Source organism: Gallinula chloropus (assembly GCF_964237585.1).
Source record: "Gallinula chloropus genome assembly, chromosome: 12".
Classification (NCBI taxonomy): Eukaryota; Metazoa; Chordata; class Aves; order Gruiformes; family Rallidae; genus Gallinula; species Gallinula chloropus.
Window position 1 is genome coordinate 22755117 of NC_140097.1, and position 21910 is coordinate 22777026.

Below are 21910 nucleotides of genomic sequence, written 5' to 3' on the forward strand. Positions count from 1 at the left end.
GGGGGCAGCCTGGCAGGGCGGGGATGCTGCAGGTTTGGGGAGGGGGGGATGCTCCTCACCTGGGCAAGGCTCGCTGGTGTGGCTGGAGGAGCGCACCGCAGTGCCGCTTGCCGCCGCGCCTGCCTCGCCCTGCGCACTCGGCTGGGTACCCGAGGAGGTGAGGCTGGGCACCCCCCAATTCCTGCCTACACCCCCCCCCCACCACCACCACCCCCCCACCCCCCCAAGCCTTCAGGGTGGGGCTGGGCTGAGTCCCCCACCCGGGGTTGGCTGCCAGCCGTGTCCCCAGAGGATGCTGCGTGCCGGTGGGGTGATGCGGAGCGGGATGGGCAGATGCGGGACTTGTATCTCTTTTTGGGGGGGCAGAGGGGTGCAGCAAACTTGACTTCCCTCCCCCTCTGTGCCTTCTCTGGCAGGCTTGGCCCCCCCGGACTCCCGTCGACCTCGGCGCCCACCATGCCCGTGGTCGGCGCGCTGCTGTGGGCCTCCCTGCTGACTCTGGGCTGGCGGGCTGCCCACGCCAGGGACCACGGCCCCCCTGCCCCACGTGTCCAGCTCTCCTTCAAAGGTAAGAGCCCGGCGGCGCGAGCTGGGACCCCGAGGAGCTAGGGGAGACCAGTGGCACCCCCACTCCGTGCTGCTTCTGGTCCTGCTGCACCCCCAGGCATCTCTGCGGCGATCCCTACACCAGCATGGTTGAGCTCCCAGTCTGTCACCGCTCCCCACCCCAGGCTGGGGGTGCTGGTAGCCTGCCCAGTCCCCCCCCCTCTCCCCAGTACACTCCCTCTTGCAGGTGGGTGGCTTCCTCCATCTGGTGAAGCTGGGTGCCAGGGTGTGGGGAGAACCCCGAGTCCACCCCCACGCTGGTATTAAGGACCCCCCCCACCCCCCCTGCTGCTGTTAATGCCAGGGTGCTGGCAGGGAGCTGGCGATGGGGTGGCGGGGGGGACGATGCCAAGGGGCTGTGGGGAAGGGGCTTACCCCTTTGTTAAGCCGGCTCTGGGAGCTGGGGGGGACAGCCCAGGGGCAGCTGTGGGGTACCTGCTGGCACCAGGATTCTGAAGCAGCGGGGCTGCTCTTGCTGTGGGGGTGCTGGAGGGGGTGGAGGTGTGGGGGGCACGAGCCCGGGCTTGGGGTCACAGACCTCGAGGAGTGGAACAGGACTTGTCCCCCTCCCCTCATGGTGCTGCCGTCGCCCTGGGGACCCCATGGGCGCTGTCCCTGGCTTGGACACGTCCCAGCCTGGGGATGCATACCCGGGGGGGTGGGTGGCAGGCACGTGGAGCCTCGTGTCTGCCTCCCCTTTGGGGTGCTGGGGGGGATGAGTGGGGGCCGTGCTGCAGTGACATCCCACTGCACTGTCCCAGCGTGCCATCGTGCTCTCTGAACCGCTGGGCCATGGGTGGCTGTGATCCAGCGGAGCCGGGCCGGGGGGGTGCCGGGGGCCAGGGGGGTGCTGGCAGGCGTGGTGTGGGCAGGCTGAGCTGCTGTGCTTGGGGCTGTTCTGGGCAGGAAAATGGCTGGTATGAAGGTGCTGGGACAAGCCCAGGCTGGAAAGGCGTGAGGGTTCCTCCTCCCGGGGCGGCGGGCGCCGCGCTCCTCCCAAAAGGCGCTGCTGGGGGATTTTTGGGGGCTGCTTTAGGTGCTGCTGTTCCCCACACAGGGGTGAACCCCAGTGAGAGGAGGCTCTGGCTGGACCCAGTGCCCACCCCCTGTGATGTGTGTAACACCTGCCCTGTGCCCCAGCCGCCAGCACGCTCTGTGGCGCGGGGTTAATTCGGGATGAGCGACGCTGTGGGGTGGGGGCTGCCTTGGGGGTGCTTTTCGGTGGGGCAGAGGTCCCTGGCCGTGCCCAGGAAGCTGTGAGCATCACCCCAGTGCTCCCACTGGGCTCTCTGGTCCCTCTCTGTCCTGGCAGGGATGTGCTGGATCCCTGCACGCTGGTGTGGGGTGTGGGGGGTGCTGCTCACCCCTTCCCTGCCTGCGCTGCTGCAGGGAGGAGAATGAGCCCAGGGTCTTCCTCAGGGGCTCAGCCGGGAGCTGCGCTGAGCTGCCGGGAAGCGCCTGCCCCCCGGTCAATAATCCCTGCGCAGCCTCCTGGAAGCCGTGGGGCCGAGGGGCTTCCCAGCCAGCCCAGCCCTGGGGGAGCCTGTACCGGTACCTACATACCCGGGGCAGCTGAGCAGGCAAGGGGAGCCGGGCTGCGGGACACTGGTGTGATGAGTTGGGCTGGGCTCTGCCGGCGGGGCCGTGGTGACTGTCGATGCAGGCGCGGCTGGAGGGATGCTGCTGGGGTCGGGGGGGGGGGGGGGTGGGTCCCCACCGGCAGCATCCCCCCCCGTGGGACCGAGGTGGCCGTGGCCTGGCACTGACACCTGGCGGGGTGCCGGCGGGGAAGGAGCTGGTGCTGGCAGAGCCGCTGCGTCCCCGTGTCCCCCCCCCCCCCGTCCCCCCCCCAGCAGGCTCCTCGCCTCGGCCACGCTGCCTGGAGCCGGGCCAGCCCCGGGAGCGTCTCCGGGTTTGTTTGCCTTTGCTTGTTATCGCGCCGGAGGTTTGTCGCAGCTCCCTGGGGCCTGCGTCATCCTCCACAGAGCCCCAGCTCCCCCAGTGCTTTCCAGAGGACGCCTAACCCAGCGCAGCGCTGGCAAGGGGGCCGGAGCCAGGCTCCCTGGCCCCGCAGCACGGTGAGGGGGCTGGGGAGGTCCTTCTCCCCCATCCTGTGAGCGCAGTGGGTCCCTGTCCCTCTGTCCTCCCTCTCAAGGCTTTCCTGTCTGTGTGTCGGCAGGAGGAAGGTGACCGGCACGGAAAGAACAGCCCTGGGAGTGGCTCTGGCGCGGGTCCCTTTTGCCAACAGCTCTTCCCAGATCCCAGCCTGGTGCCGGCCAGAAATAGGATGGATATTTTTAATCATCTCCTTGCTAACAGTACCCCCCCCCCCCCCCCCCCTTACACACACACATCCTGCAGCCCCCCTCTCATCCAGGCCTGCTCTGGGCTGGGGGCTTTGGCACAGGAGGGAGTGCTCCGTGGTTTCCCTGCGAGGATGCAGGAGGTGATGGTGGTGGTGGTGACGATGATGATGGTGATGGTGATTCATCCCTCCCTGTCCTGCTCCCTGGCCAGTGTGGGAAAAAACGTGCGGGAAGGAAGGGTGGGCGCTCGCCCCGCATCACGGCGGGAAGCCCTCAGGGTCAGGGCTCTCCATGGGGCTTCAAAAGGGGGAGCTGCTCCCCCCCATCCCATCCCATCCCATCCCCCCATCCCGTGACGATGGGAACAGCCATGCCTGCACCTCTCGGAAAGGCTGTGGCGAAGGTCCAGCTGGGGGGGGGCAGCCCCGGCCAGGAGGGGCCGGGTGAGAGGCAGGGCCAGTTCCTGCAAGGGAAGAATGGCTTTGAAAAGAATAAATCAAGTGCTGGAGGCTCCTCTGGGCTCTGCCGCCGGCCCCCTGCGTGCCCGTGCTCCCCGTCACCTCGTGCCTCAGTTTCCCCTCCCACCCCGCTGGCATCTCAGCTGGCAGCCAGGGGCTGTCGGCACCCTTGATCCGGGGGCAGGGGGGTGGCAGATGGCTGGAGATCAGCCCGGCAAGGGGACTGTGTCCTCGGGGGGCCGCCCGGCGCCCTCCTAAGCTGTCACAGCTGTGGGCACCACTCGCTGGGATGAATGGGGGGGGGCTGGGGGGGGGGGGAGAGCGGCCCGGCCCCGGGGACGTGCCACGGGAACGTGACCCAGGGTGGGTCAGGGGGTGTGCTGGACCCCCATGCTGCTTCTTGGACCCCCCCCTCAAAGGTGGGGGTACCACCGGGCTGAGCCCGGGGCTCCTAAGAGGATTGCTGGGGCAGCTGGGGGGCTGCGCAGGGCACCCCACCCGCTGGGACCGGCTGCCGCCGGCGCTGGGCGGTGGCTGTGGAGCTCCCTAAGCTCCTTAAACCCCCCTCTGCCAAAAACGGCCCCAACCCCGCGTGATTCCAGCCCCCCCTGCCGCCCCTAAGCTCGTTATCCCTCAAATGAACGCCGCTCTGTCTGGAGCCAGCGTGGCCCCTGGTGGGGTCCTGGTGTGTCCCCCCCAGTTGCTGGGCTCTGCCTGGAGCCCCCCCTGGCTGCCCCCTGCCCCTCTGCGGGGAGAGAAGGGGGTACCTTCCCTTCCCTGCGAGGGAACACGAGGGGACAGCAGCTTTCTCACGACGGTGGTTTGTGGGGACCCCTCCCCTCAGTCCCTTTGCTTTGGGAGGGGCGAAGAGCTCCTTTCCGAGGGAGTTTTCCTGCCGCCGGGGGTGCCATGAGCATCCCCTGGACCAGTGGGGACTGGGGTCAGTGCCACCGAGGGATGCTCCAGCGCCAGTGCTGCTGGAGGGGCCGTGTCCCCCCACGAGCGGTTGGGGCTGGTTCTCTGGGGCATGAATCAGCGGTTTCGGCTGGAAAAACCCGCTCTTGCTTTTCGTTTTCCTTTTTTTTGGGTTTTTTTTTTACATTATTTGGCCGGCTGGTGGGATGAGCAGCCAGTGGGATGAGCACCCAGCCGGCAGGATGAGCACCCAGCCAGTGGGATGAGCACCCAGCCAGTGGGATGAGCACCCAGCCGGTGGGATGAGCACCCACCCAGCAGGATGAGCACCCAGCCAGTGGGATGAGCACCCAGCCAGTGGGATGAGCACCCAGCCGGCGGGATGAGCACCCAGCCGGCAGGATGAGCACCCAGCCGGCAGGATGAGCACCCAGCCGGCAGGATGAGCACCCAGCCAGCGGGATGAGCACCCAGCCAGCGGGATGAGCACCCAGCCGGCAGGATGAGCACCCAGCCGGCAGGATGAGCACCCAGCCGGCAGGATGAGCACCCAGCCAGTGGGATGAGCACCCAGCTGGCAGGATGAGCACCCAGCCAGTGGGATGAGCACCCAGCCGGCGGGATGAGCACCCAGCCGGCGGGATGAGCACCCACCCAGTGGGATGAGCACCCAGCCGGCGGGATGAGCACCCACCCAGCGGGATGAGCACCCAGCCAGCCAGCCAGCCTTTCATCCCCAGAGCTTTGGCCGGGGTGGCCGTGGCACCTGCCCCGGGGGGCTGGGGCAGCGGGAGGTGGGTGCGGGTCCAGGGTGATGCTCCCAGAGCAGGGGGGGGCTGGAGCTGGCCCGGGGTGGAGCCATTTCATCTCCCAGCTTCGGTTTCCTCCCACCTGTGAATCGGTTAAGTGGGGGGAAAAAAAGCTTGGTTGGGGGCCACGGAAACTCTCTTATTACATGTAATTAGCTTAATTACATCATAAATAACCCATCAAGGGGTAGCGGAGTGACGCTCAAACAAATAAGCAATTCCGCTTTCATCCAGCGACCCCCCCCGGGGATGCGATCAGCCCCGTGCGGGGCGGGGGGACCCCCCCATCCAATCCCCCCCCCCCCTCCTTCTCCCAGCACAGCACCCCCTCCCCAGCCCTCCCCTCCACGGGGCACCCGGGAAGCTCCAGCCTGGATGTCAGGCGGTGGGGAGGAGGATGATAAGGAGGGAGCATCCCCAGAATTGAAGGAGTGGGGGGGCGCACTTAAAGGGTTTGTGGGGTGAAACAGTGGGGGATGGAGCTGGGCTTTATCCCTGCTGGGATGTGGGCTTGGCCCCTGCGCTTCTCCATCGGCATTTGGAGGGGATCCATTGCCCCCCCTCCCCGGGAAGCAGGGGCTCCGGAGCGGTGCCGGGGCGGGAAGCGGTTATTGAATATAAACACACCGTGTAATTTACATGCTAATTATGTTGAATGCGCTACAAGCCCATAATTAGAAACTAATTAGGTGAGAGCGCCTGTAATTGGTTTTGGGGGGGGTGGCGGGATGCAGTGGTGGTGCACCTGGGGAGGTGAGCAGCTCCCATTAACCCCTTCGTGCAGTGCCCTGGTGATGTTTAGGGGGGTCGGGGGGGATTTGGGGGATTGGCAGGGTGTGAGCAGCCCTCTTCCCCCGGAGGTTTATCAGGGACCCTCCCCCAATCTGAGCCCCGGTGCCAGTGTGTGCCAGCGGGCAGGGATGGCTGACCCCCAGCCCCATGGGATGGCAGGGCTGGGATGTGAGCAGCTGCCGGAGCAGCCCCAGTTTGGCTTTCCAGGGGAAACTGGGCTTTGTGGGGTGTTTAATCGGGTGGGGCCGCTGCCGAGCATCCTCACCCCGCGTTCGGCTGCGGGTCTGAGGGGTTCCTGCCACCGGGGTGGTTGAATGTCGGGGGCCCCGAGCCGCGCTGGGGGGGGGCGAGTCCGGGGGGGCTGGGCAGGATGCTGCAAGGGGCCAGGTCCAGGGAGGGAACCCACCCCTCCGGGGTGCTGGGCGGCTCCCGGCTCCGGGCTGGGCAATTAAAAGGGGATTAGGCTCCCAGGCAGTCAAGGGAATCGGTGTTGGGAATGCGAGAGGCGATGTGCGCATCAGGGCGCATCCGCTAACGAGCGGCTTCTCCAGCCCCGGGGCACCCTCTGGTCCCGGGAGACCCCTGGGGCGGGTTTGGGGACCCGATGTGAGGGGGATTAGGTGGAAGAGTAGGTGGGTGACCGTTCGGGAGGTCAAGAGATTGGGGCGGGGGCCTCGCCCCCCACCCCCCACCCCCCACCTCTGCGTCCCCTTTGGAGAGGGCGTCACGGGGCAGCGGGTCTGTCACCGCCCTGCTTTGGGGGTGCCCCCTCTGATCGCTGGTGCGTGGGGGGCTGAATGGGGGTCCTGGCAGGGGGCCGAGGCCCTTTTGTGCTGCTGGCCCTATCCCCTGCCGAGCCTGGCGCTGCCCACCCCCACGGACGCCAGGCTCTGGGGGCCCTTTCTAGCACAGGACACCCCCCCCCCCCCCCCCGCTGCTGCCCCGGTGCTGCCTGGCTCGGCCCCCGGGATGATGGGGGGCTGGGGGTGGGAGCCCGTCCCCGGGGGCGCTGGCTGCGGGGCCAGGCTGTGGCACATGTGGGGCTGGCAGTGCGGGCGCTGGGTCCCCGGCACCTCTCCGGCTCCTCCGCCTGCAGCACCCCCCTGCCGGGGCTGCCCGGCCCCATTTAGGCTTTGAGCTCCAGCCCCCACCGACACCCGCATCCCTCAGGGGGGAGGTGGGCTCACCCCATGCCCCCGCGGGACTTGTGGGGTGCACGGACGCACCAGCTGTGGGGACCCCATGGGACATGCTGGGGACACCAGGCAATCGGCCTGGGCAACTGGGAGCATCTGGAGCCCAGATGGGAGGAGTGGGAGGAGCAGCACGCTGTGGGGCTGGCGGGTGGGCAGCCCCCACCCCCAGCCTGTGCCCTGTGCCGCGGTGGGGGGCACCCCCTGCCCGCCCCCAAACCGGCAGCACCCCCCCCCTCACGCCCCATGCTCACCAAGTCATGCCCATGCTGCAGCCTGGTGTGTTTCCAGTCCATGGGGTCTGGTACCTCCTGGCCTCAGGCTGCAGCTGAGCAGCAGGGGGGGGCTGCAGGTGGCACGGGTGGGCACGGCTCTGGCTGCACCCTGCACCCCGGTGCCGCCTCGGCACGTGCTCCTGTGGAGGGTCCCTGTGCTTCAGCTATCGGGGAGCGAGCACCCACCTTGCCCCCACAGTGTTCATCCCCCACCATCCCCCCCCCAGCCATGTCCCCAGGGTGCCCAGGATGGGGATGGATCTTTAGGGCACCCTTGGGGTGTTTCCCGCCCCCCCATGGGGCTGGGAGATGGGCAGGTGCCCGGCATCCCAGCTGGGCCAGCTGCTTTAGCCCTCCTGGAAGGTGGTGGGTTCCTTCCCAGCACCCAGCTGTGGCACCCCACTTTTCTCCTGTCTGCAGGGGGGTCCCAGGGTCAGCCCCCAGCTCTGGTCCAGCCCCAGTGCCCAGCACACCCTTGTGTGAAGGTCCAGACTGTGGGGTCAGGATGCTCGTGGGGACAGTGTCTCATGGGGGTGGCATCTGAAGGGGGTGGCACCTCCAAACGGGGTGGCGGTTGGGGCAGATGGCGTGCCATGGGAGTGGCATCTGGTGGCTGGGAGTGGCATCCCAAGGAGGTGGCACATCCAAAGTGAGTGGCACCTCCAAAGAAAGTGGTGTCCAGGACATATCATGTCCCATGGAGGTGGCACCTGACGGCTTTTGGTGGCATCCAAAGACAATGTCACCTCCAAAGCGGGTGGCGTCTGGGGCAGATGTCATCCCGTGGAGGTGGCATCTGATGGCTGGGGGTGGCATCCGAAGGGGATGATGTGGGAAAGAGGATGATGTCCCATTGGGGAGGCATCTGATGGCCAGGAGTGCCATTCGATGGCTGTTGGTGGCACCCACAGAGGTGGCACCTCCGGAGGAGGTGGCATCCAGGGCAGATAGTGTCCCGTGGGGGTAGGGTCCTCTGCCTCACTCGTGCCGTGGCCCCTGCCACGTGGTCCTTGGCATGGGCCCACATCATCTGCAACACTTCTGCCTTCCATCTGGCTGCCTCATTGCACTTGTGAATATTCATGACCCTCATTATCCTCTTTCATTCGGTGCTCCCACACTCGGGCTAAAAATAACTTCCCGAGGGGGGGATGGGGGGCGGGGGAGATGCTCATCCCCTCCCTGGGAGCCAGCTCCTTGGGGTCCCAGCTCCCCCATCTGAGGACCCAGCGGCCTGGCTGGCACGTGGGGACACAGGGCAGGAGAGGGATGGTGCCGGGGATTTTTGGTTGGGGTGCCAGGGACCCCCCATCTCAGTGAGGTGCTCAGCTCCCTGCTGGGGGTCCCCGATTTCCAGGTCCTGCCACCACCTCCCCTGGCCACTCTGGGTGGTCCCAGCCAGCCGTGGGCATTGTCCCATGTCCCATGTGGAGCTGGCAGCACGGTGATGCTCGTGGAGGGGGGGGGAGGTGGGCACCTCCTCCAGCAGGACACCCCCAGCTTGGGGGGCTTGGGTGACGGGGCAGTGGGGAGGGTGGGGGTCCCGGGGTGCTGACGCCGGCCCCTTTGCCCCGCAGAGCTGAAGGCGACGGGCACGGCGCACTTCTTCAACTTCCTCCTCAACTCCAGCGACTACCGCATCCTGCTGAAGGACGAGGACCACGACCGCATGTACGTGGGCAGCAAGGACTACGTCCTCTCCCTGGACCTGCACGACATCAACCGCGAGCCCCTCATCGTAAGCCACGGGCTGGGGGGCAGCCGGGCTCCTGGGCGGGTGTTTTTGGGGGGGCAGGGGGTGTGGGGTGAGTGTGGTGGGTACGGGATGGGGAGAGGTGGAGCGGGTGGGACCCATGGCCGGTGTCTCTGCAGATCCACTGGCCAGCGTCCCAGCAGAGGATCGAGGAGTGCATCCTGTCTGGCAAGAACAGCAACGTGAGTGGCCACCACGAGCCCCTGGAAGCTGGGGGGGGGCTGGTGGGCAGCGCTGGGGAGGGGGGATTCACACCCAGCCCTGGCAGAGCCACCCCTGGTCCCAGAGCTGCACCGGGATGGGGGGGACTCCCGGGTGTGGCAGCATCTTCCCACCCCATCTCACCCGGCTGTGCAGGTCCTGCAGAGCATCCTGGGCAAGCAGAAGTCCGAGGTGCTGCCAGCCAGTGTACCAGCCCCCAGCCCCTCCCCACCCTTGCCAGCTTCCCACCCTCCCAGCTCCCTGGCCTGCTTCCTTCTCTGGCTCCTGCCCCGTGCTGGTGATGGGAGGCAGTGGGTGATGGGAGGCAGTGGGGAGGTGGGGTGCCCCGTCCTCGGGCCAGCATTGGCACCCCCCTCTCTGCTCTCAGGGGGAATGCAGCAACTTCATCCGCCTGATCCAGCCCTGGAACCGGACCCACCTCTACGTGTGCGGCACCGGCGCCTACAACCCCATCTGCGCCTTCGTCAACCGCGGGCGCAAGGCCCAGGTGAGGGGTGGGAGGGATGGGGGCTGCAGTGGGCCAGTGCCCAGCCCTGCCAGCGCTGCCACCATCGGACTGTGGAGAGGTGGGGGGACAGGAGGGCGGCATGGCACAGCTCGGCTCGTGCTGGGAGGTTTCGGTGGGGGGACAGAGGGTTGGGGGGGCAGCATCAGGATGGGGGTGACCGTGGCTAACGATACCATGCTGCCGAGTGGGGCTGAGCCCTCCCTGCAGACAAGGACAACGTCTCTTCCCACTGGAACTGGGTCACCCCAGCTGGACACCGACGTGGCTGCATCCCTGCACCATGCATCCCTGTGCCGTGCATCCCTGCTCCATGCCCTCCCACCCACCGGCCGCAGCCACCGCTGGATCCCGGACACGTTCTTCCTCAGCTCCCCACCCGCCACCGGCCCACCGAGCCCCAGATGTGGAGGATGCCCAGCACCGTGCCGGTGCCAGCGCCGTGCAGGGAGGACTGTGGCAGGGGCTGTGCCAGCGCCTGCAGCTGGGGATGTCCCTGCACAGATGTCACCTGGTCCCCGGGGACCGCGGTGCCAGGGTGGTGCTGGAGCTGCGTGCCTGGCACTGGACGGGTGGCAGACAGAGGAGCGCTTTTGGGGTGTCCCCAGGAGGGAGACAGTCTCTGCAAGCAGCAGCGCCAGGTGTCCTGGGGTCCCTGTGCCGGGCATCCTGGAGTCCCTGTGCCGGGCATCCTGGGGTTCCCGTGCCCAGTGAGGTGTCTGTGCCCTCCATCAGGTCCCTTGGAGCGAGCTGGGTGCCGCCAGCCTGAGGAGCCCAGCACCAGGCACTGGGCATGTAGGACAGACCCCTGCCCCTCCACGGGCACTGGGAGGGGCAGCGGCTGCTTGGGCTGCTCCCGACTGGGATGGGACTGGGACGGACTGGGAGTGGATCAGGATGGACTGGGGAGCAGTGGCGTTTGAGGGGATGCCCATGCAGTTGAGGACAGCGTCTCTGTTCCCTGCGGTGGAGCCAGCAGCAGCGTGGCAGGGCGCGGGGGTCACAGTGACCCCCCTGGTGCCGGTAGCGTCCCTCGTGCCGAGGCTCAGCACCGAGATAGCCCCTCAGCATGGGGTGTCTCCAGCAGGGTGGCAGGGCCCAGCTCTCACCCTGACTGTGGGACCCGCCTGGCTGGCTGCAGACAGCTGCCTCCTCGCCCTCCTGGACCCCATGCCGGGACCCCCCAGTTCCATGGGAGCCAGCAGGATCCATCCCTGGCAGCCGGCCCAGCCTGGAGCATCCAGGGACCCCCAATGGCTCCGCCCCGGGGTCCCACTCCTGTCCGGGGGGGGTCCCTCGCCCCTCGCTGGCGCTAACTCTCTGCCCTGCTCCTTCTCCCCAGGGGTTTCCGCCGAGCCAGCCAGGAGGCCGGGAAGGCAGATCCACTGACAGCCCCCTCAGCCCACGACGAGCACCCAGCAAGGTGGGAACTGGCCTGGGAGACTCCCGCAGCCGTGCCCACCTCTTCCATGGGCCGCGGGCTCCTTCTCCTTCCCACCGGCATGCTTCTGACCCCCCCAGGCTGGGCGCCCCGTGCCATGGGCATCCCCACCATCTCCCTGCCCCTCAGCACAGCCTCCTCCAGCCAACCGGCCTGGCACCTTCACTCCCCTCTCACTAACTCCTTCCTCCCCGGGCCGCGCACGGGGCCCTCGGGGGGACACTTGTCAGGGATGGCAGCTCCCTTCTGTGGGCTTTGCCCAGCTCTGGGCCTGCTGGGTCCCTTGGAAGCGGTGCCACGTGTGGGCAGGGCTGTGGGAATGGGGATGGATCAGGGAGGATGCCAGGGTGCTGTGCAGGTGTTTTGGTAGGGCGTACAAAGCCAGCAGCAAGCAGCTGCCTGGCCCTGCCCTGTGAGGAGCTCCTGCCATCCCAGGGGTGCTGGCACCCCGGCTTCAGGGGACACCCCGCTCCCAGCCTGCCCTGACAATGTCACCCCGAGCCTCCCCTCCAGACTAACATGGGTCAGTGCATGGGCTGGGGAGCGTGTGGGGCACGGACACCCTGCGGCAGCTGGGGCTCCCCCTGCCTGGCCCCCTGCCCCCCCAGTCTGAGGGCAGGAGGTAGGTGGGCAGAGGGACGATGCTTGGCCACGAGCATCCCACTGGCTGTGGCAGCTCCCACTGCCAAACTTCCCAGTGCCAGCTGGGAAAGCTGCTGCTGCTCCAGCCCCCCAGTTCCTCCCTCCCTCCCAGTGCCCTCAGGGAGGGGGTCCCTGAGCCCGAGCAGGGGCTCCCCAGGGGCTGCAGGCCCCTGCTTTCCAGCGGCTCCAATGGGCTCAAGGTGTGGTAGCTGGGGTGCCCAAAGTGGCTCAGGGGTTGCTGGGCCTGGAGGGCGAGGTGATGCGACTCTGGAGAGCCCAATTGTCCCTGTGGCTTGGGAGTGGGGCCGGTGCCAGGCAGAGGTGCCGGTGATGGCGATGGCAGCGCAGTGACAGGGATGGCAGGCACGAGGCTGAGCATGTCTCGGGGGCTGAGTGCCTGGGGGGGTGCATGGTGCTCCCCACCCACCCTTCCTGGAGCCGGGGCTGTGCCAGGAGGCCGCTCACCTCGACAAGAGGCCCCAGCACTGTGTGTGTTACCCCTGTGCCAAAGCTGGGCTGTGGGTACCCCCCGTTTGGGTTTGGTCACCCAAGGTCCCCCTCAGTGCTTGGGCTCCCTGCACACTCTGGGCAGCCCCCTCCCCAGCTCTGGGGGTCCACACACTGGCGTGAGGGGTGACGTGGCTGGGCTGGCCCAGCCCTGACAGCCCCCAGCCAGCACCATCAGCGGTTTCAGTGCGTCTCCGGAGGGATGGGGGATGCCCCTGGCTGGGGCCGTGCTGGGAATGGCCGCGGTGAAGGCGGAGGCGCCGCGGGGAGACCTCTTCCTCCGGACAGTGTGGGGCCGGTGGCCTGGAGCATCTCGCTGCGGTGCCAGCCTGGTGGTGCCTGCTGGAAGACGGGGTCCTGGCGGGAGAAGCGTGACGGATCCGGCAGCCCAGCCGTGCCGCCGGCCGGGCCCTGCCTGCCCAAGGTGCCCGAGCTGCGTCACCGGAGCCGGGGATGTCGGCACGGACACCGGAGCGAAGAGGCGGCCGGAGGGAGACGCCCAGAAGCGGGTGTGGGGGATGGATGCCCCGTTCCAGCCTGGCAGCATGGCCAAGTCTCCGAGCAGTGGAGGGCATGGAGGAGCAGCCGGCAGTGGTGGAGGAGGAGCTCGCAGGGCCTTCAGCTTCTCAGGAGACCTGCGGACTCCCAGTGTGTCCCATCCACAACCATCCTGGCTGCTGGGCTCCATCCTGGAGGAGGATGCTCTCCTGGTGGGCTCTGGAAGGCGCCACGGGGATGGAGGGGCGAGGGTCTAACCAGCCCCTCGGTGTGCTTCCTTCTCCAGGACTATATCTTCTACCTGGAGCCAGACAAGCTGGAGTCAGGCAAGGGGAAGTGCTCCTATGACCCCAAAGTCGACACCGTCTCTGCGTTAATAAGTGAGTCCTGTGGGTCCCTGGGGACAGCGGGGCGGGTGTTGGGCAGAGGGGACACACAGGTGGGATGGGACAGCTGCTACCTCCGTCTCCCTGCGTCGCCCAGGGATCCCCAGGGAGTTGGGGCTCCTCCAGCCCTGCCTCCTGCTCCAGCTGTGGAGGGGTGGCCGGTCACCTTGGTCACCTGGCCCAGCAGAGGTGGGTGGGGGTGCTGGTGCCAGTGCCACCCTCGCGAGCCGCCTGGGATGGCCACAGGCACTGTCATTGGCGGCTGCCAGCGGGGTGGGGGCCGGATGGAGCCCGGGGCAGCGGGAGAAGGGGGGGATGATGGGATGAGGTGGGAGCCCAGGGCTGATCCCTGTCCTTTGCAGATGAAGAGCTCTATGCTGGCGTCTACATCGACTTCATGGGCACAGATGCAGCCATCTTCCGCACCATGGGCAAGCAGACCGCCATGAGGACAGACCAGTACAACTCACGCTGGCTCAATGGTGAGTTTGGGGTGCCCTGGGCTCGGGTTCCTGGGGACCCCGGGGCTCCAGCCACAGAGGTGGGACCCAGCACCTCGTACTGCATCCTGCTCCTAGGACAGCCAGCATGGGCGGGGAGGGGTTGGGGGGAAGGATGGATGGAGGGATGGAGGGAGGGAGGGAGGGATGGATGGATGGATGGATGGATGGATGGAAGGAAGGAAGGAAGGATGGATGGAAGGAAGGAAGGAAGGAAGGATGGATGGATGGATGGATGGATGGATGGATGGATGGATGGACGGATGGATGGACAGATGGAGGGACGGATGGAGGGATGGAGGGACGGATGGATGGATGGATGGATGGATGGATGGATGGATGGATGGATGGATGGATGGATGGAGGGAGGGATGGAGGGATGGAGGGATGGATGGATGGAGGGATGGATGGATGGATGGATGGATGGATGGATGGATGGATGGATGGACAGATGGACGGAAATCTAGGCAGAAGAGCAGAGGGATAGCTGTGTGGGGCACAGGGGCTTTGCTGGGCGGTGGGAGCAGCCAGCAAAGGGCTTGGGCAGAGCCAGAGTCCATGCTGGGTTTCTACAGGGCTGAGATGTCAACCGTGTCGCCTGCGGTCGGTGACCCTGAGCGCTCATCCTGCCCCCTGGGAGCACCCCTGCCCCCGGGGCCGCAGCTGAGTAAACAGCCTGGAGCAGACGGGATGTTCCTGCCGGGCTGCGGAGCCGGCGGGGCTGTAACCCGAAGAGGGGGGCTGTCAGCACAGGCTGGGCACTGGCTGATGGATGGCAGGGAGAAGCTTCCTGAGAAGCTTCCAGGCTGGGTGGTTCCTCCCTGGGAAGGAAGATCAGTTCCCCCCCTCCCTGCTCATAGAGCTGCTGGGCTTTGGGGATGCTCCCAGGGACATCAGGATGCTCCTGGGGACCTCGGGGATGCTCCTGGGAACCTCAGGGGTGCTCCCAGGGACCTTGGGGTTGCTCCCAGGGACCTTGGGGATGCTCCTGGGAACCTCAGGGTGCTCCCAGGGACCTCGGGGATGCTCCTGGGAACCTCAGGGTGCTCCCAGGGACCCTCAGGGACACTCCCAGGGGCCTCAGGGATGCTCCTGGGGACATCAGAATGCTCCCAGGGACCTCGGGGGTGCTCCTGGGAACCTCAGGGGTGCTCCCAGGGACCTTGGGGTTGCTCCTGGGAACCTCAGGGATGCTCCCAGGGACCTCGGGGATGCTCCTGGGAACCTCAGGGTGCTCCCGGGGACCTCAGGGACACTCTCAGGGGCCTCAGGATGCTCCCAGGGACATCAGGATGCTCCTGGGGACCTTGGGGATGCTCCTGGGAACCTCGGGGTGCTCCCAGGGACCTTGGGGTTGCTCCTGGGAACCTCAGGGGTGCTCCCAGGGACCTCAGGGATGCTCCCAGGGACCTCGGGGATGCTCCCAGAGACCTCAGGGGTGCTCCCGGGGACCTCGGGGATGCTCCTGGGAACCTCAGGGCTGCTCCTGGGGACCTCAGGGACACTCCCAGGGGCCTCAGGGATGCTCCTGGAGACCTTGGGGATGCTCCAAGCCCCAGCAGAGACTCCTGGTCCTTCAGCCCTGCCCTAGATGCAGCGCTGGGCCCTGTGCCCATGGCGGTGCTCGCCCAGCAGCGGGGCCATGTGGGGTGGGTGCCAGGGGGCTGAGGGGCTGTGCTGTGCCATTCCAGACCCAGCCTTCGTCCGTGCCCAGCTCATCCCTGACAGCAGTGAGAGGAATGATGACAAGCTCTACTTCTTCTTCCGTGAGAAGTCTGCCGATGCCCCGCTCAGCCCCGGGGTCTACTCCCGCATCGGGCGCATCTGCCTGGTAGGTGGAGCAGGTGGGGAGCAGGTGGGGGGCAGGCAGGGGGCAGGTGGGGCTGAGCACAGGGGTGTCTCTGTTGCAGAACGACGATGGGGGCCACTGCTGCCTGGTGAACAAGTGGAGCACCTTCCTCAAGGCTCGGCTCGTCTGCTCTGTGCCGGGACCTGATGGGATTGAAACTCACTTTGATGAGCTCCGTGAGTGGGTGAAGGGGGCATGGAGGCGGGGGGGGGGGCTTGGGGGCACCCTTGTGAGGCAATGTGGTTCATGGGGAGGGCTGAGGACCCTCGTGCTGTCCCCCCACCTCTTACCTGTCCCATGGGAGGCTGCTCTCCCTCCTACCCCGCTGCCCCTGGGTGCAAGGGGGGGGTCCCTGCCTGCCTTCCCCCCCCATAGTGACACCCCATCTTTCTGTCCCAAGAGGATGTCTTCATCCAGCAGACACAGGACACCAAGAACCCCGTTATCTATGCTGTGTTCTCCGCTTCAGGGTGAGTGCTGGACCCCCCCTTGGCACCGAGCAGCTGTCCCTAACTGGGTGGGGGGGGGTCCTAGTGGTGCCGTGGGGGTGGGTGTCAGCAGGTTCCTCCTCCCAGGTCGGTCTTCAAGGGCTCTGCTGTCTGTGTGTACTCCATGGCCGACATCCGCATGGTCTTCAACGGGCCCTTCGCGCACAAGGAGGGGCCCAACTACCAGTGGGTGCCCTATGCAGGCAAAATGCCCTACCCCCGGCCCGGCACCGTGAGTACCCTGGGGGGGCACGGGGTGGGGAGGGTGGGGAGGAGGGGTGGGCTGGCATTGGGTCGGGCCGCCAGCACGGCTCAGCCCCCCCCGCCGCCTGTGCCGCAGTGCCCCGGGGGGACCTTCACCCCCTCCATGAAGTCCACCAAGGACTACCCGGACGAGGTGATCAACTTCATGCGCTCCCACCCGCTGATGTTCCACGCCGTCTACCCCACGCACCGCCGGCCGCTGGTGGTACGCACCAACGTCAACTACCGCTTCACCACCGTGGCCGTCGACCAGGTGGACGCGGCAGACGGGCGCTATGAGGTGCTTTTCCTGGGCACAGGTACCCAGCCGCGCACCGCGGGGAACGCAGCATGCGCCGGCGCGGCCCGGCGGGGCGCGGGCACCAGCGGGGCTGGCTGAGCATGGTGCCCCCCCACCCTCCCTGGCATGCTGGAGTGGGGTGAGGGGTTTGGGACCCCTCCTGTGATTCCTGCCCCTTCCTGAGGCTCCAGCCTGGTTCTTCCCTTGCCCCTGGTGCCCATCCCGCAGACCCCACCGTCCAGCCCGGTCCTTGCCCAAGCCCAGTTCCTGTCTCCAGGCCACGATCCATTGTGATACCTCCCACCCTAGGGATGCCATTGCCCAGCCTGGCCTTCTCTGTGCCCCAGTGCCCACCTCAGGGGCCCAGCCCCACCGCCCAGCCTCATCCTTTCCCAGCCCTGGTGTCCATCCTACGAGCTCTGCGATCTCACCTTGTGCTTCCCATGGCCCACCATCATCCAGCCTGGAGCTTCCCCTGCTCAACTGCCCATCCTAGAGACACCAGCATCCTGTCTGCCCTTCCCCAGCCCCAGTACCCATCCTGGGGACACCATTGCCCAGCCTGGTGCTTCCCCTGCTCTGCCACACATGGTGACCCCCCCATGAACCATCCCGGTCCTTCCCATGCCCATGCCTGTCCCTGGCTGCTGTCTGGCCCTGCCCTGGGTGCTGGCAGTCCCTGGCCACAAGAGGTGACCCTATCCAGCACACTGCACCCCTGGCACACTGCTGTGGCAGGAGGGGGAGAGGGGTGGGCTTAGGGGGCTCCTTCCTCCCCCCAGCCCCAGCAGGGATCTCCTTTCCCAGGAGGGGAGGGTGTGGGTGCTATGGGGGGGCACTGAGCGCCCGGGCACCACCATGTCTTGCAGATCGGGGCACCGTGCAGAAGGTCATCGTGCTGCCCCGGGATGACATGGAGACGGAGGAGCTCATGCTGGAGGAGATTGAAGTGTTCAAGGTGAGGGTTGTCCACCCTCCACCGAGTGTCCTTGGGACACAGGCACCCCTTGGGACACCAACCAGCCCCTTGGGGTGTCAACCTGCCCCTTGGGGCACCACACGGCCCCATGGCCAGCTCTGGAGGGACCCCAAGAATTGGTCCTTCTGCCTGCTGCCCCCTCACGACTCCCCTGCCTGCCCGGGGTGCCTGGGGGTACCCACCCTGGGGCTGCAGCATCAGGCCTCGTGCTCATCCCTCCCTCTCCTTTGCTCCTGCTCCCATCTAGGTGCCAGCACCAATCAAGACCATGACCATCTCCTCCAAGAGGGTGAGTCCTGGCAGGGGCTGGGCCAGATCCATCACGGATCCAGGCGCAGCTCTGCCCGGCGTCCCCGCAGCTCCCGTAGCCCTGGGTGGCTCTGGTCTCATGGCCAGTCCCAGCCCCAGGAGGCTGCAGCTGTCTGGGGGGTCCTCACATTAGGGGGGGGACGAGATGACATCTCACTGTGTCCTCTTTGTCCCCCAACAGCAACAGCTGTACGTGTCCTCGGCTGTAGGCGTGACCCACCTGGCCCTGCACCGCTGCGACGTGTATGGGGAGGCCTGTGCTGACTGCTGCCTGGCCCGGGACCCCTACTGCGCCTGGGACGGCAGCGCCTGCACCCGCTACTCCGTCTCCTCCAAGAGGTACAGGGAGGGGGGCCCAGGGGGAGCAGCAGGGAGGGGGACCCCTGCCCTGCACACCCCACCTCACCTCCTGCCTCTCCGCAGGCGCAGCCGGCGGCAGGACGTCCGCCACGGCAACCCCATCCGCCAGTGCCGAGGGTACAACTCCAACGGTGAGTGGGGCCTGGGGGCAACGGCGGGGGGGGGAATGGCAGGGGGGGCATGGGTGGGTGGGTGCCTGGTGGGTGGGTGGTTGTGTGGCTGGATATGGGCAAAGAGGGGATGGATGGATGGAGGGAGGGAGGGAGGGAGGGAGGGATGGACAGATGGATGGGTGGATGATGGATGGACTGATGGGTGGGTGGGTGGATGGATGGATGGATGGATGGATGGATGGATGGATGGATGGACAGATGACGGAGTGATGGATGGACAGATGGACAGGTGATGGATGGATCGACTGATGGATGGATGGATGGATGGATGGATGGATGGACAGATGACGGAGGGATGGACGGACGAACAGATGGACAGGTGATGGATGGATTGACGGATGGATGGATGGATGGATGGATGGATGGATGGATGGATGGATGGATAGATGGATGGACAGATGACAGATGGATGGATGGATGGATGGATGGACGGATGGACAGATGGACAGGTGATGGATGGATTGACTGATGGATGGATGGATGGACAGATGATGGATGGATGGATGGATGGATGGATGGATGGATGGATGGATGGACGGACAGATGGACAGGTGATGGATGGATTGACTGATGGATGGATGGACAGATGGATGCCCTTGTGGACAGGTGGCCACACAGGAGTAGGCCCACACTAGCTGGGTGGCTGGGAAGCTGGCAGCCCTGTAGCTGGAAGTGGGCAGGAGCTCTCCCTGGGAGCAGGGCTGGGCTGGGCAGGAGGGTAGGGGTCAAGGATGAGAGGGAGGGGTGTGTGTGTGTGTGTGTGTGTGACCCAGCCACCCCCATCCTGCCCCGCAGCCAACAAGAACGCGGTGGAGGCCGTGCAGTACGGCGTGGAGGGCAGCACCGCCTTCCTGGAGTGCCAGCCCCGCTCGCCACAGGCCAGCGTCAAGTGGCTGCTGCAGAAGGACAACAGCGACCGGCGGAAAGAGGTAGGAGGGGGTGCAGGGCTGGGTTTTGGGGGTGTGGGGTGGGTGCCAGGCGCCCACCCGCTGAGCCCTGCCGCCTCTCCCTGCAGCTGCGGGCGGAGGGCCGGGTGCTGCGGACGGAGCAGGGCCTGCTGCTGCGCGCCCTCCAGCCCTCCGACAGCGGCCTCTACTCCTGCACCGCCACCGAGAACAACTTCAAGCACACGGTGAGCAAGGTGCAGCTCCGCGTCCTCAGCGCCCGCGCCGTCCACGCCGTGCTGGTCCAGGCCGAGGCCTCCCCCAGCCTCCCCGGGGCCCCAGCTCCCCGTTACCAGGACCTGCTGCAGCTCCTCACCCAGACCGAACTGGGATTGCTGGACCAGTACTGCCAGGGCTACTGGAGGCACACGGCCGCCAGCCCACCGCAGCCGCTGGCGGGGCTCAAGGCCAAGGAGCAGCAGGACCAGAAGAAGCCTCGAAACCGCCGGAATCACCAGCCAGAGACCGATGGGCATTCATGAAACCACCATCAGGGACTTTGCTAAGCACAGTGGTCTATTTTTCCCCCCTTTTAATATTAAAAATATCTATAAATAAATATATATATATATATATATACACACACACATCCCCGCACCCACGCACACAGGCACCTGTGCCCCACCCCACCACCACCCTCCCCCTAGGAGATGGTATTTATTGGTAGGTTGTACATAGTCACTGGGTGATGGGACCCCCCCCCGCTGCCTCCCCACCTCAGGGAGGAATGGAGACCCCCCCAGGGTGGCCGCAGCCAGCATCACTGTCTTCCCTCCACCCTCCCCTCCCAGCCCCAGGACCCCCAGATGTGTGGGACCAGCTGGGACACAGGACTGTGTGACACTGGAGGTGTCAGGTCTGGTGGGGGAAGGGGTGATGCCCTGGGAGAGGGGGACAGATTCCAGACAAGGTTTGGCCCCTCCCCACAGTGGGGGCACGGCCCTTACAGCTTTGTGCCTCAGTTTCCCCACCCAGTTATTGGGGAACAAGCACTTTCTGCCGGGAACCGCAGACCAGGGAGGGAGCGGGTGCTGTGGGGCTGGGGTCCATGGTGCCATCCCCCGCTCCGGGGGCTTTGGGTGGGGGGTGACAGGACCCTTGAGATGACCCCCAGGTGGCCAGGCCTGGGTGGCCTGAGCAGGGTCTTTGTGGGGGGGAGGTGGGCAGGAGAAGGGGCTGCGCTGGGAGTAAAGCCCACAGTAGGGGGGCATTGGCACCCATGGGTGTGTGGGGCACTGAGCCTGTCACCCACCCCTGGGCAACCTGTGGGTGTGGGGGTTGTAAATAGCTGTGTATGGGGAGTGTTGGGTGCTGGGGCTCAGCAAGCGCCCCCCCACACCCCCCCAGAGCTGGGAGCACCCCGAAATAAACGCTGACATTGGGATGGACACGGGCGCCCACGTGTGCTCTGTTGGGGTACGGGCAGGGAATGGGCAGGGAGAGGGCAGGGAATGGGCAGGGATATGGCAGGGAATGGGCAGGGAATGGGCAGGGAGAGGGCAGGGAGAGGGTAGGGAATGGGCAGGGGATGGGCAGGGAGCGGGCAGGGAGAGGGCAGGGAATGGGCAGGGAGAGGGAAGGGAATGGGCAGGGAGCAGGCAGGGAGCAGGAAGGGAATGGGCAGGGAGAGGGCAGGGAGAGGGTAGGGAGAAGGCAGGGAGCGGGCAGGGAGAGGGAAGGGAATGGCCAGGGAGAGGGCAGGGAATGGCCAGGGAACAGGCAGGGAGTGGGCAGTGAGAAGGTAGGGAATGGACAGGGAGTGGGCAGGGAATGGGCAGGGAGAGGGCAGGGAGCGGGCAGGGAATGGGCAGGGAGAGGGCAGGGAATGGGCAGGGAGAGGGCAAGGAATGGGCAGGGAGAGGGCAGGGAATGGGCAGGGAGAGGGCAAGGAATGGGCAGGGAGAGGGCAGGGAGAGGGCAGTGAGAAGGTAGGGAATGGACAGGGAGTGGGCAGGGAATGGGCAGGGAGAGGGCAGGGAGCGGGCAAGGAGAGGGCAGGGAATGGGCAGGGAATGGGCAGGGAGCGGGCAGGGAGCAGGAAGGGAATGGGCAGGGAGAGGACAGGGAATGGGCAGGGAGAGGGTAGGGAGAAGGCAGGGAATGGGCAGGGAGTGGGCAGGGAATGGGCAGGGAGTGGGCAGGGAATGGGCAGGGAGTGGGCAGGGAGAGGGCAGGGGATGGGCAAGGAGAGGGTACGGAGAAGGCAGGGAGAGGGCAGGGAATGGGCAGGGAGCGGGCAGGGAATGGGCAGGGAGCGGGCAGGGAGCGGGCAGGGAATGGGCAGGGAGAGGGCAGGGATCGGGCCACCGGGCCCCCATCGCGCAGCCCCCCGAGCCCTGCCGCAGCGCGGGGGGGTTACTGGGAACACTGGGAAGCTGGGGGCAGCGGGTGCGGGGGTGGGCACTGGGCAGGGCGGGGACACGGGTCGTGGCTGTACTGGGGGGTGCTGGGGGTGC

The 21910-nt window shown here is 66.6% G+C and overlaps 1 protein-coding gene across 1 annotated transcript; it reads left to right on the forward strand.

Moving 5' to 3' along the window:
- Nucleotides 1-456: 456 nt before the first annotated feature.
- Nucleotides 457-19975, forward strand: SEMA3F (semaphorin 3F; the record flags this gene model as incomplete). Its single annotated transcript, XM_084269733.1, has 17 exons — nt 457-568; nt 8932-9092; nt 9227-9289; nt 9697-9816; nt 13209-13302; nt 13671-13790; nt 15500-15639; nt 15719-15833; nt 16058-16127; nt 16233-16377; nt 16486-16708; nt 17559-17647; nt 17916-17957; nt 18159-18316; nt 18401-18468; nt 19306-19439; nt 19526-19975. 17 exons carry the CDS (start codon nt 457-459, stop codon nt 19934-19936), a joined length of 2265 nt encoding a protein of 754 aa, XP_084125859.1. The 3' UTR covers nt 19937-19975.
- Between the last annotated feature and the right edge of the window lie 1935 nt (nt 19976-21910).